Below are 14,493 nucleotides of genomic sequence, written 5' to 3' on the forward strand. Positions count from 1 at the left end.
ACTGACTTTATGATCCTATTAATATTAAACAGATGGCTGTAATTTGCTATTCAAGGCCCAGAGAGCACAAAGTGTAAAACAACTTTGATTAACCTGTCTATTAGATTATAATCAGGCCACATCAGTTTGGCCAAATACAAAATGAATGCAATCCCCTTGAGCCTCCACTGTACTTTGTGTTCAGCGATAATTAGCTAATAGTTAGCATGCTAACAGTCAAACAAAGATGTTAAACACTAAACACGGGTCACATTAAACCTGCATTTGTTAGCATCGCTAACAAATCTGAGCCTGCTAGCATGGCGGTGTTAGCATTCAGCTTAGAGCAACACTGTGCCTTTAAGTAGCTGCTGCAGAAGCTGTTAAAACATACATCTTGTTTCACTACATCTTGTTATAGCTCAAGAATGTATGTACATGCATACACATGTCTGTACATATGTACGTCTCTCAGGAGGTCCTCAACTTTAGAGAAGTGCAATATTGGAATCCTAGAATAGTCTTTTCATAACTAACTGTTTACCTCATTAGAAAATGATACAGTAAAAGACAAAGGTTTAAGAAATAATAGAATTAATGTGTAAACGAAAAAAGAATTAAACACGAGATAATATGATAAAATACATGCATTTTATTGATTTTATCACACACAATATAAAGCGCTGTGAAAGAGCCAATCAGGAAGATTTCTTCCATATTTTCTCCCTCTGTTTTACTCATTAATATTATGCATTTGCCTCCTTTGCACAGTTAACTTCTAAAGCTTTCATCCTACAAAGAGAATAAATAAATACCATTATATAAATCAAATGGGGGGAGGGGTTTATTATGTAAAAAAAAAAAGAAAAGAAAGCATCTCCCCTTCCTTATCCTGTTGACCCCCACGTTGTCAGCAGTTGGTACAGGCCACAATGCAGCGGCCCACTATCAACCCCCCCTCCTAAGCTGCTCAGTTCCCTACAACCTTACAGAGTCTGACAGGGAGAACAAGAGCGTGTGTGTGTGTGGGTGTGGGTGTGTGTGTGTGTGTGTGTGTGTGTGTGTGTGCATGTGTGTGTGTGAGAGACACACAGAGAGGCAGCCGAGATGAGAGCGTGAAGCAGTGAGAGGGAAAACCTCGAAAGAACAGTACAGGCGATCAGAAAAGGGGGAGGGAGGCAGTGAACAACAACAACAAAAAAAGAAGAAGCAGTGCAGAGTAGAGGGAGGAGAGGGAGATAACGTGCTCTGTGAACATCTTTGATGGTCCTGGTGCCAAAGTCAAAAAGATGTAACGGCCACTGCACACACCAGCATCCTGTCCTGGAGCCTTGACAGGAAGGGACACAACAGAAAACATCCACACACACTCAAAAGACAAAACAACAGCGGGGTCCCACATCCACGGGATCATGTCGTCCACCGGGTCGACCAACCACAACAAGCGTCTGGCATGTGAGTAACCAGCTGTGTGAAGGAGTTAACAGAGAAGTGACTTGTACTGAACAGCATAACATAACTTAAGGTCCTGTGTATCTTAATACTTAATGGGCTCCTTTTTTCCCGTTCTGAGCAGGTGTTTACATTCATTTACAGTCCTTACGATGTATATGTGTTTATGTGCATATGGCCGGTAAAGGAAAGTTGTATTACATAAGTAAAGAATATTAAACCCCTGCTACGGGTTCGGCTCTGCTCACAATTCTCCATTTACAACCAAACTTAGCTCATTATGCAAGCAGTTTAATTCAGCGTTAGTTGGACAGGATAACAGATCAACTGCACTTTACACGTGAATACAGGCACTGCATGGCTGTTACATCATATTCTCTTTCTGAAAACTGGATCCAAGGATTTATTACATTATTACTTACACACACATACACACACAAAAAGCTAAATTGCATCTCTTCTTGACTAAATTAGCCTCGACAGCCTTCATGGTGTTGCGACACTACAGATGAGGTTTAATCACAGTGGAGAGATAACCACCACTCATTAAGAGTCTGACTACAGGAACAAGGTCTTTATATAGGAACGGGGAAGACAGGCTAACAGTTACCTGCACGCCACAGGAAGCTTTGTCCTGCTTTTTAAATGAACACATGACCTCACCAAGAGCTGTTTTGAAGTGTGGAGAGAATAATCAGCTGCTGTGGTGAATAAGTTCCTGTGTGTTTGTGAATGTGTACAGACGAGAGGCAGAGACACGAGCTCTGTGGAGACTCCTGAAAGCCCTGTTATGACTGACCTAAATCGGGAGCGGTGGGTACGGCCGTGGGTCATCTTTGCATTTAACCCCCGAGTGAAGTGCCTTAATGGCTTTCGAACGGCCTGGGAATACACAATCTGATCACACACACACTCTCACCGGCGAGGTTCAAGACACAATCACAGCTCTGGGATCAGAGGGAAACTGAAGATGAAATGTAGACGGCGCGTTCACATCGCGGCATGACGAGGATGCTGGTGGGTGTTTGGGGAACAGGTGGGTACCACGGCGTCATAAAGGAAGGATAGTCTTTCCACTACACGGCTGTGTGTTTGTGGAATACGTGTGAGGGGAGGGGGAGGAGGAGGAGGAGGAGGAGGAGGAGGAGGAGGAGGAGGAGGAGGAGGAGGCTGTTGTGGCGCAGTGATCTCACTCATAAATGATTTACGGCTGATGGACTGCTGCGGCCACAAGGCTGGCGGAGGAGAGCGATTGGCTCCGTAAATAATCGTAGTAATACCTACAAATGATGCGGCTGCTGTGCTGCTGAGAGCCAGTTGACACCATCATCGGGCCCTCGCGGGGGGAAGTAGAGAGTGAGGGAGTGGAGTCTGAGATGGATGGGCTGTCAAATGAGTCTGGCCATGCAGTCCAAACTGCCTGCCTAGCTCTTTCTCTCTCTCTCGTCTCTCAAAAACAGAAAGATGATCATGGGATTTCTTTCCACTTGCCACAGGGCGACTGAATGCTTCACCATGTGACTCTCCGCTTCAATGGGAACTCTTGTTCCCTGGTTCCTTGGCAGTTCCCAGGACTCCTGGTGTCTGACTGCAGCATTGGAATGACACAGAGCCAGAGCTAATGGCGCATGTTTAATGTCTCCATCGTGATGGAGAAGATGCTGATAAGGTCCTCAAGAGGGAGGGAGAGAGAGAGAGAGACGAAATAATTATCGCATGCCGGGGCGAAATTAAACGGCACGAAAGAGAAAGAGAGAGAGAGAGAGAGAGAGAGAGAGAGAGAGAGGCGCAGCAGGGAGGTGGCTGAAGGATCAGACCGTGAAAGAATCATCAAAAGGATTGAAAAAAAATATCATGTGCTTCAGCTCAGCTGTCACCTCTGGCCCTGGACCCCCCCACCCCCTCCGCCCCTTTCACCACCACCACCACCACCTCTGCATAATGTGTGTTAGTCCCAAATACAAAGAAGGGCTAATGATCTGATAGACAGAAATGCAAGAGGGGGAATGCATAACGGAGAAGGAATTAGAGAGGTTGAGCAAAGAGGATAAAGAAGCACAAAAAAAAAGAATCAACGCAGTGCGTGTTTGCCTTGACACATAACAAATGCCCAGAATGCATAGCGTCACTGCACCCTTGTTTGTGTCAGTATGAGACTTAGCTGAGGCAAGCAGACCCCGTAATGCTCTTTCCCTCAAATCACTGACACTAAAGCTACTTTATACCGGGAATAATGCACAGCAGGCTCAGGTTGCATAACACCCCCATTCTCTCTTCTTTTTCCTTTTCTTCCTTCCTATCTTTCCTTTCCTTTCCTACACACCCAGCCATCACAGACATGTACATACAGCCGAGGCAATAAACTGCGTAATCATGCGGTTTATACAATCAGTCGTCTAGTGTTGTTGGGTGTGCGGCTGAAGGATTGCACCAGCATTATGTAACTGTAAGCCTGAGGTAATTATGGTTCATTGTAGGCTGAGATGGAGCAGGGATTTCTGGATAGGGGGCATGGGTCCTGTGACAGATCAAAAAGTGTTATGGAATTTCAGAGGGCAGTTACTGTTAAGCTGAAATCAGTCAGCGCTTTACAAGATGTGTCTTTCCGTCTAAGTATTTTAAAGAGGAACAAACAGGAGCCTTTATGGTGAAAGACGTAAACAAGTTCAGTATTGCTGCGTTACACTGCATCTCAGACATTAGCAAGTGAAGCAGGTCAACGTCTCTTTAGCCTCATTTATTTCAGAACTGTGCCACTCATATTTATCAACTTTAGGAGTCACTAAGTGAAGCAAACAGTCTGTAAACTTTGGTTTCTCTGAGGCTTAAGGTCCCTTAAGCCTTCTGGGCAGTGAAATTAAATCCTGGTATCTTATTTTTAGCCTTTACAATCCAAAACACAAGCTATCTTATCTGCTCAACCCTAGGATGCCATTGTCAAAAGAACTACAGAACATCTCTGCTCCTATAGTTTTGGTATTATAATAAAGGTAATACTCGTGAGATTTCTTTAAAGGTGTAAGCATCTGTGTACATTTCAAAGGGAATATGGAAATGAAGGTTAAATATCAACTAAACTGTACACTTTTAGAAGGATGCAGTTGCTTATGAAGTGAAGCAGAAGTTTGAAAGTTTTTTCAATGTAATTTGCACGTCACTAAAGGTGTTTGTATGGTCATTATGGCTTTGTTTGAAAACAATATATTAAGGAGAATAAAAAACATAACCCACTGGTCTAACCAGCTCATGCCTGTATTAAAACTCAATGCCTCTAGGATGAGTGCAGTACCATAATGCCTCCACCAGATGGAGGCATAGACGGTGTTTTCACCTGGTAGGCTGAGGATACGCTGTTGGATGCTGGAGGAGGGCAGAGTACGCCTCCGTGGAAATTAATATAAACGGATGAATGTCATCTGATTAGTTGACTGATTAGCTGTGCTGATGTGCCCTTGGGAAACATCTTTTGATCGTAAAACCACAATGATAAGTTATCATTCATGGTTATAGATGCATGACATGACGTTAAGTTGTTCTCTTCTTCTGCTGGAATGTGGAGTCTCAGCCTTCATGACATTTTGTTTGTCCGAAGTAGCAAAAACGCTAACGCGCATGCACGATCAGCGTTCTTTTGTGCTCATTTTTCGCTGGTTGTGCAAACTGAGTGTCGTTTTGGTGGAATTTGTTTAGCTTATTTCCGCTTTGTGGATGAAAATGTTGCGACATGTTAACTATACGGCGTTTTTTGCGGTTCAACGCATAGCTCCAAACATTAGCATACCTGGCTAACTAGCTTACTACCAACAGTTGTGACATGCTGCATAACCTTCTCACGATGATTGTAAAACTTCAATCGAGTCCAGTACAAAAGCCTTAAGTGCTCAGACTACGCCTTTATACTCCCGGCTTTTGTTTTTAAGAGTGGTTGTGGAACCTGAACGGACTGTTTTCTTTCAAAGAAATATTGTTTCTTCTGTCCATCAGTGGTTGTAATAAAGACTCGTTGTGTTTAATGTAGTGTCTATCTGGTAAATCAGTGTGGCGCCACCTCTCCTGCCTTTCGCCTTTTTTTTCTCCATCTTTTGAAAGCTCTCTTAATATCCCGAGGTCGACACTCGCCTAACAAAAAAACTGTTAGCCTGGTTATATCAGCACTTATAAAAGATGAATGGGTGGCCTTGTCATCATTTGTGCTCACCAACTCTTGCACCAAATTGTTTTGTACATCAGTGCCACCCTTTTGCTGACAGTGCGTGATCATACCTTGAGTTATTCATCATGCAGTAATTGCTCATCTTCTCATGATCAATTTCTCTGTTGGACAGCCTTTTAGAGACTTAAACCTATTGACATGAACATAAATCTGCTGGTGTTGGTTATCTTTTCTATTTTCATCTCTGGGATCCAAAAGAAGGTCACCAGCACATCTGTGTCTGATGGTGGAGGAAAACATGTCCTACGAAGTAATGCACACACCACCATCCTCTCTCGGGGCTGTCGTCAGCGACAGCGATCAACACAAACTACAGAGGCTGACTCTGATTACGGCCGAATGATTCTGTTTCTGTCGGCGTCGCTGTGTAATTTGAGCAAAAGGGCTCCGTCGGTCTGCGTTTGCTCTCGGCCGCTCGGGTCCAGGAGGGTCCCCGAATACTCGAGTCAGCTAAAACACCGTATCGAATTGTACACTGTAAAACAATAACATCCTCTCCACTCATATTTTGTGATGGCATTTTCAGTTGGAAACGCAACACGAGGAACGAGGAAGGTTCAGAGCTGCGTTTCTGCCCCGCGGCTACCAAAGAGAACAGATGTTTGCAGCTGGGCTCCAGAGACACAGAGGACGCCGCTAACAAATGCAGTTTTTTTTTTCTCCACTTGGCTAGGGAGAGATAGGATTGAAAATCTTCTCATTTTTTCTTCGACCAATTTGCATGTCAACCTCCCACGCGTCTTGCACGGCACACTCAGGGGTTATCTTGATGAGTCAGCTTTGGACATACATGTTTTTTTGGCCCCGCGCTGGGGTGGACAGACGGAGGCATGCAGCTGAACTTGTGCGTGGGTCGGGCATGTCCACTTGAGTTTCCAAATGTTATTTTGAGAGACAGAGAGAGAGATAGAGACCCCCTATCAGGCCAGTTTACATAAGCCATGTAGTTCCATCACCAGAAGCCTGGTCATCGCTGTAACAGCCTGTAGTAACTGGTTTATTTGTCTCAAGCTGCCCGCTGCTACCGAATAACAACTGCTGAATGGTCATACACACACTGGCGGGTGGCCACGAGATAGCAAGGCAAGGGCTTTTGGCAGGTCGGCATGTTGAGGAGGATGTCTCTTGAATATGATGACATAGCTTGATCTGCAACGCCAAGTGCAATAAGTTCATTTTGATGCAGGGACCGTCTTGCTGGAAAATAACTCTGCGAATATGGATGCAGTTTACAACTTTTGCAAAGGTAAAAAAGAGAGATATATTACTACCATTTCGCCACTTTGCTTCAAAGCCCCGCGCTTTTCATTTGGGCGCTTGACACAAACCAAGAGAAGCACTGAAGTGGTGTGTAGAGGAAGTGATGTGAATGTTGTCACTGCGCACGCCGCATCCATCTGCTGGCATCGTGTAAACACGTTCATCGTGGACGCTTGGTACACACACTGGTTGACAAAATGAGCATACACTGAATGCATGCATAATCAAAAAGCATAAATACAGCAGCAGACACTCGTGCAGTTTATGTGCACATGCTCATACACACACTGCATGTACACACACAGACACGCACATTGAAACACTGGTGACATGAATCAAAGTGTCAGCCCTTGCAGCCCAGTGGGAGAAGGCTGTGTGCTGAGGAGGACGCAGCACAGTTACACAACCACAGCTGGTCATCGTTGGCAGAGGTCGATGCCGGAGGTAGACCTGGGGACAGTTGCTCTCTTGTTTTTCAGAACACGCCTGCATTGTCACGCATAGAAATACACAAATAATATCCTCAGTGACGGTCAAAGATGCCCTGGAACAAAGATGACTCATTTCAAGCTACACCAATGGCTGGAAATGGTACGGGGATACCGTCCCTTTAAAGTTTACATAACAAAGATGTATTTTTCTCTTGCTAACATGATAGATTAACACCTTTTACAGCCGTATTTATCATCAGAAAAATGGTGGGGGATCAAAAAATGATCATGTTCATGGTTGAAGTTAATCCCTATCGCTTCTAATCTGAAACTAAAGGGACAGTTCCTCAATAGAGAAGACAGATCATTTTCACGGCATCTGCTGTCAAGAAAAAGGCTTTTTTCTTTTTTTTAATTTGAATCAAAAATGAGAGCAGTGCCGAGCAGCTATGAACAGAGACTGTGAGTGAAGTCCTTTTAAGTGAAGGATGTTTTTAATGGGTTCGTTTTTTCATTATTTTTTTATGAATCTCGTTGGGTGATCAGCGGAGACGGACAACTCTCAGCGGGTGTTGGACAATGACTCCGCCCAGCACCCGAAGCTGAGGGAGAGACAGCGCTTTTTCGAGGACGTCTACCAGCACGACGTCGATAACTACCTGCCCTCCGCTCACCTGCAGGTCGACTGCAGGAAACGTGAGTTTCACATATTCTTGCTGATGGGCAAGTACATAAAAATACACTAAAAGCCTTTTTTAAAGTGTCACGGTTGATTCACACAATTAAAAAAAACACCTGAACATTTAGAAAACTGTGATTCATGGAACAGATATGTGATATGTGTGACTCTTGACGTAAGAAGTGTGTGTTTCTGCTCTGTACGCTGCATGTGTACGCAGCTCCCATGGGCAGCATCTCTTCGATGGAGGTGAACGTGGACGTCCTGGAGCAGATGGACCTCATGGACATCTCGGATCAGGAGGCCCTCGACGTGTTCCTCAACTCAGGAGCAGATGAAGGAGCGCTGGCATCTCCGCTTCCAGGTGCACTGAAGGCCTCTTGAGCCTTGATTCAATTCAATTCACTGTATTTTGTCAAGCCCAAACATATACAATCTGTACACAGAGACATCCTGTCCCGGCACCGCACACCAGAGCCGGAACAACTCCCCTAAATAAAAATAGTAAAAACACTTTCACAGGAAAAAAAGGAGAAGAAACCTGACACTGTACTTTCATAAAGCCAATCATGATATCAAATTTCACATGCAGAGTTTTACAAAAGAAGGCCAAAAAAGTGGCACAATTCAGAATTTCAAGATTTTTAGCTGATTTTCCGTGTCGAGAATAAATATTTTTCCATATCAAACTTTTTTGTTTTAATCTGGTACAACCAGACAATAATGTAAATTGTGTCTTTTATTAAAAAAAAACAAAAAAATGTGGACTTCTACTTTTACAGCTGCATGAACATTCCTGACTCTCTTTGTTCAAACATTCAGGTTTAAAAAAAAAAGTTTTGTGTGACACTTTAGGCGAGGACGAAGAAGAAGAGGAAGAAGATGAGGAGGACGAAGAGGACGAAGAGGCGGAGGTCGTGTACAGGGAGCGCGCGCCTTTGAAGCGGCAAGACGAGGTTCACCGCGGCTCAAAGGCCCGCATGGCCTCCACGTCGTCGGGTTCCAGCGACACCAGCGGGGGGGGAGTGGACACGCCCGTGATCCAGTCGGACGACGAGGAAGTCCACGCCGACACGCTGCTGCTGACCTCCGTTCCCCACGCCAGGGACGAAGAAACGGAGGAGGAGGACGAGGAGGAACGATGCCTTGCAACGAAATCTCCATAAATCTCCGTGTTTCTCTCTGTAGAGATACACAGAGAGAAAAAAAAGTCTCTCTACATTTGCAATCCTATTTTTTTGGGTGGGGCAAAACCTCAGCATGGTTGACCTGGCTGCGGTTTGCTCCTCCGTTGTCAATGTTACCCTGAATACAATAGATTTCTTTCTGGTGACAATCCAAAATCTGTGCTACTGATGTTGAAATTCTTGCCGTCATTAAGTTCATTATGCAAATAAGATGAGTCATCCCGCTCCCATGCACTATCGTGTTCTGGCTGGGAGGGAAAAAACAGAATTCTTCGGCCCTCTCACTGCCAGAGGGTTCGTGTTTGTTGTGTGTGTTGAAAGCCAGTGTGCTGAACAGCGATGTGAAATGTGAACACAAGTACTGTTCAGTGAGAAAATCCTTTGAAAAAATAGAAATCTGTCAAAAGCAATTAAAGCTTTATCATTTTTGACTAACACCTGAACCCTGAAGCCCTTAGATGTCCGTCATCTTTACTAGCCTGGCATTCATTAGCATTCCTCTCTTAGGAGTTACAAGACATCATAATGAGAACCGACTCATTAACTCTTGAATGACAGCCGTTTGAGTGTTTGGCTGTAAGAGTGACCAGACAGGAATGGACTTCAAAAAGGTGCGAAGTTGGCAGTTTAACAGATCTTCTAATTGTTTTTCACATGATCACCATGAGGCAGCGATACAGGCACAGTCAGCTGAACCCAACAATAAACAAGCTATTTGGATTTATTGTCATGTGCATGTGCAAACTCGTCACAGTATGACAAATGGATCTGTTTGTTTTTTTTTAAATGCATGCGATCTTGTTCTCGTTAGTGCGTTATATACATGATCAATTATGTAACTGCAGAGTGTTGCATTGAATAAGTACTGAGTCCTCTCTTCCGTGTGCGGTGGGATTTGGGAGTTGAATATATTTGACTATATGGCGATGGAGTAATTCAGCTGAAAAAGGATTTGCTTGTTTCTGTACGGCACATCCGTTTGTGTGGGTGCGTGTTGAGGGTGTGGCTGGTTACACGTTGCAAAACAACAGGTCGAACCCACGGCATCGTTCCCAACAACCTCTTTACAGTGTTACATGATGTGTAGAATACTTCTTTCCCAACTTGAACTGAACAACCTTGATATGAACAAAATAAAAACCAAACCGTTTAAAGACTCCATGTTTTCTGTGCTGCTGTGTCTCCACCTCGACTCGGTCTGAGCAGTCCACACACACACACACACACACACACACACACACACACACACACACACACACACACACACACACACATACACACACACACACACACACACAGTGGAATGCTAAAGATGTCGTCGACAATCAAAACACCGCTCTCGATGTCTGTAGACATAAAGGATTGTTCCACATGTTTTGTTGTTGTCATCATCCCTCCTGTTCTTTTGGACGTTAGGAGGGAGTTTCACACGCCGATGCAGAAGTACCTTTAAACCTGCATTCTTTCAAATGGCCATCAGGGGGCAACGCCTCTGTTTTGAGTCTCACTTGGTTTTTTTTCTTTAGTACACATTGTGAACATGAGTTCAAGGTCTCAACTGCTACAATCAAGTCTTCAATATAACATTATACACTCATTTAGTAAATGATGGTCCCATTAAGAGTATGATAGACCCACAAATAGGGTGTTTTTTACTTTGCTATCGGGGTTATACAATTTGAGACTTGTAATAATACGTTGTCTCTACTGCGATGTTATTCCTCTGTGGTCCAAATATATCTGTTCCTTAGTTCCAAAAAAAACAAACAAGATGTTGCCTGCCCAACTCCGAGAGGCCGATGGATCAAAGCCAAAGCTCAAGGCTTCAAAATGGCCATCCACAAACCAATGGATGACGTCGCTCTTTTTAGATTCATGTCCATGGAACAGAACCGTAGGCTTTTTGCCCCGTCACATACACCGAAAGCACTTTAGGGACGGGGTCTCTGCATGACGTGTCCAGACGGGAGTCTTTTGAGATGAGTTGGAGACAGAAATGATGCAGTTTGTCAGGTGCTATCAATTTTAACGTCACATGCCCCTCGGCTCTAACGCCCTGCCTCATTCTCTGGTTTCTCTCCCCTCTAGTGTTTTGAGCTTTCTGGTTCTTCTAGTTTCTCAACTGCGCTCGTAATTTACTCTCACACATTTTTTTTTGGATACGTTAATGGTAATTGGATTGACTGTATTTGCCCTACACCGTGACAATGACTGGTGTCGCCTGAAGCACGGTCTGCCTGTACTGAATCGCTGTCATGAGACGCTGCGTTGGTCCTGACATGGTTGGTCTCTCCTCATCCTACAAATCCTAACTTGATCAGGAATGTTGGCTATGTTATGACTTTGCTTGCCTCATAATTTACTACGACAGCAATAACCGCAGCCTGCAAGATTCAAGGACATGTCTATAACTACATATAGATATCTGTCTATACAGAGTCAGAAGTACAACGTAATAGACAAATTGCATATCGGAAACTGCTCAACCATCTCTCAAAGGATCACCTCTTAAATACACATCGTGACACAGAAACACTCATTCCGTCTTTGGCCTTATTGTGAACCTTTCCCCCGTCATCCCACAGAGTGGTTTGCAGGAAATGGTCATATGATAACAAAGGAACTGCACGTTCTTTAAACAGAAACCTGCAGATTCCCCAGTCTCATTGCTATTAGCATATATATATATATATATATATATATATATATATATATATATATATATATATATATATATTAGGGGTGGGCAAAGTTTAACATTTTTCTAACTGATTAATCGCATGATTTTTCTGGCATTAATCGCATTATGCGCCAAATTCAATAATGAAGTAAAAAATAATGTATTGCACGCTTTTATTTTAAAGTAATGTTATGAGAACAATATAACAGCACTCTGGAGCTACAGCAAGTTAACATACATACATATATAGTTTATAAATCTGTTTTCTTTTTTTTCTGAACAGGTACTGTTCAGTAGTAAGGGTCATAGTGAGGGATAGTGAGGACAGTTCTCCTCTCTGAGAGAAGAGTAAAGATCCAGAAGTGATCCTGCTTTAAAGTGCTTTGCTATAGTGTGAGCGCTTTTTTTTTTTTTATAGGTGAAGCGGCTCACGCCTCGCGGCAGCACGGCTGCCTGTTGAGAACAGAAGCTACATAACATAACTTTCACGTCAGGCTCAAGTAGTCAACAATGCCTGTCGATGAGGCTCCGGAAGAGCGCGTGCACCTACATAAAATGCCTTCAAAGTAAAAAAAAATGTCGCCGAATTTGCATTCACAGCGTGCATCTTATTTATTTATTTTTCATGTTTGATTGACCTCCCGCGGGCCGGACTGGGAGAGCCGTAAGAAAAGAAAAGTCTTGAGTCAAGTCATAATCTTTGACATTATATTGTGACGACCCTCCTCCTCTGTTTGTTGCAAAATCATAACAATGAATTACATAGCATCCTGTATTTCGGCAGCACAATCACATTTGGACTCAGAAGAAAGTCAGGTGTGTATTTGGCAACTAGTTTCACAAAAGACCTTCAGCCGAAACTAATGTCACATACAAACTGGTTTTGTTTCATTAGGTAGTGAAGTGTTACACCAAATTCACCGTTGCTGCAGTTTCATCTGTGTGACAAAACAAAAGCACCATAAGGACACCTGAGGCGAATACCGTTGGTAGGAACATCCCATAAAAGCTATTGACTTGAGATAATGTTTTATGATATTCCCACATTGACAGATAACCGACTATAGCGGAGCAGGTTTTATTTTCTGAGTAAACATCTTTCTGTTCAATTCACATTTCAACATTAGGGATTCTTAGTTTTTAGTTGTCAACACATTCCTAAAGGGCCTTACATCAATGTGTCTGATTAGTTTACATAGATGCAAAAATTAGGTTTCACAGACAGTAATTAAAAACCTAAACGTAAATACGTTCAGCAATTAACTTAACGGCAGCTACATCTATTTACATTTTTTTTGCCTTTTTTTTTTGTTGCATTAAAGGCATATTATTAATGTATATTCAGAGTATGTTTTCTATATCTGAACACAGCCTAATACCCAAATATTTCAGTCCACTTTGATCCATTTGAACTGGAACTTATCCAGCATCGGTTGATTGCGTCCTCTTGATATCGGCATGCATTCATATTTTTGCCAATTTATTTTATAGTCTGAAATGTTTGAAAATGATTAAACTCTAGAATAGCACATTAGAATATGACATCAAAGGGTCCTTGCTCAGTAATAAAATATTATATGCGTATACATAAATATCATAAGTGTCCTTCCTGTTGTCAGAACTTTTAAATCATTCCCTTATCTCTGCTTCTCGATATATATATATATATATATATATATATATATATATATATATATATATATATATATATATATATATATATCGTTGTATGTTTTTGAAAGCTCGCCCAACGAAAGCGGTGCTTCGTACACGGCTGTCAGGATGAGAGCCAATTTATTATTATTTATATTTTACAGGGGAAAACAATTTGAAACAGGTGATTTTTCAGGTTTCACTAAAGCAATTTGCTGCTGTAAAAACTCGCAAACACCTGATGAATTTAATTTGTATTTGTCACTAACTTCCAGCCAGATTTAATCTTTGACTGCTCGTAAAGGATAACCTTTTGTTAGTCTCTTTTTGTTGTAATTGTCTGGCAAAAAGATTTCCCCCCTTCTCATATAAATTACTTTTAAGTCTGAATAGGGCAAACTTTGCTTTTTTATTGTATATTTCATTAATCAAATTTCATTCCATTTGTAGCATGACAGCATTGACAGTATTCTTCACCAGTAATATGTTAGTAACATTTCTCTGATACTTATTGGAAGAAATAGAAGATATACCAGCTAGTCCCTGACTTTAAGCCCAAGTGCAAAGTCCCGTGTTGTGTTGCAGGATATAAAATGTTATGTCCACCTTTTCTGCCTGGGTGGTGTTTTATATATTGTAAATCATATTTGTTTAATTATCTGGAGCTTTTCTGCTTGATTCTTGTGAGTTGAGGACATTTGTTTTTTGCAAGCGGAATAAGTTACAGATAAATAGAGAATGAATGTGTAAAATAGGGTTAGCACAGGTGAGACATTTTAAGTGAACATTCTTTTCCTTTGACAGGTGACAGCAGACGTGTCGAGACCCGTATGACATCTGGAATCAGTGTATAGATTATACAAAAATAACATAACGTGACTGACAGCTGATGTAATAAGTGACTTAAACTGCACCTGTGGATGTAAAATGTCATTATCATCCCTATCAAACACTCACAG

General features: G+C 42.4%; 1 protein-coding gene across 1 annotated transcript; it reads left to right on the forward strand.

Moving 5' to 3' along the window:
- Positions 1 to 973: 973 nt before the first annotated feature.
- LOC137800606 (dysbindin-like) lies at positions 974 to 10,350 on the forward strand. The gene is made up of 4 exons (XM_068597871.1): positions 974 to 1,434; positions 7,882 to 8,031; positions 8,235 to 8,378; positions 8,870 to 10,350. The coding sequence occupies exons 1-4, from the start codon at positions 1,392 to 1,394 to the stop codon at positions 9,178 to 9,180; spliced, it is 648 nt and encodes a 215-aa protein (XP_068453972.1). The 5' UTR covers positions 974 to 1,391; the 3' UTR covers positions 9,181 to 10,350.
- The last annotated feature ends 4,143 nt before the right edge of the window (positions 10,351 to 14,493 follow it).

Source organism: Clinocottus analis, unplaced genomic scaffold (assembly GCF_023055335.1).
Source record: "Clinocottus analis isolate CAN_PGR_092001 unplaced genomic scaffold, fCliAna1.0.p SCAF_4, whole genome shotgun sequence".
Lineage (NCBI taxonomy): Eukaryota > Metazoa > Chordata > Actinopteri > Perciformes > Cottidae > Clinocottus > Clinocottus analis.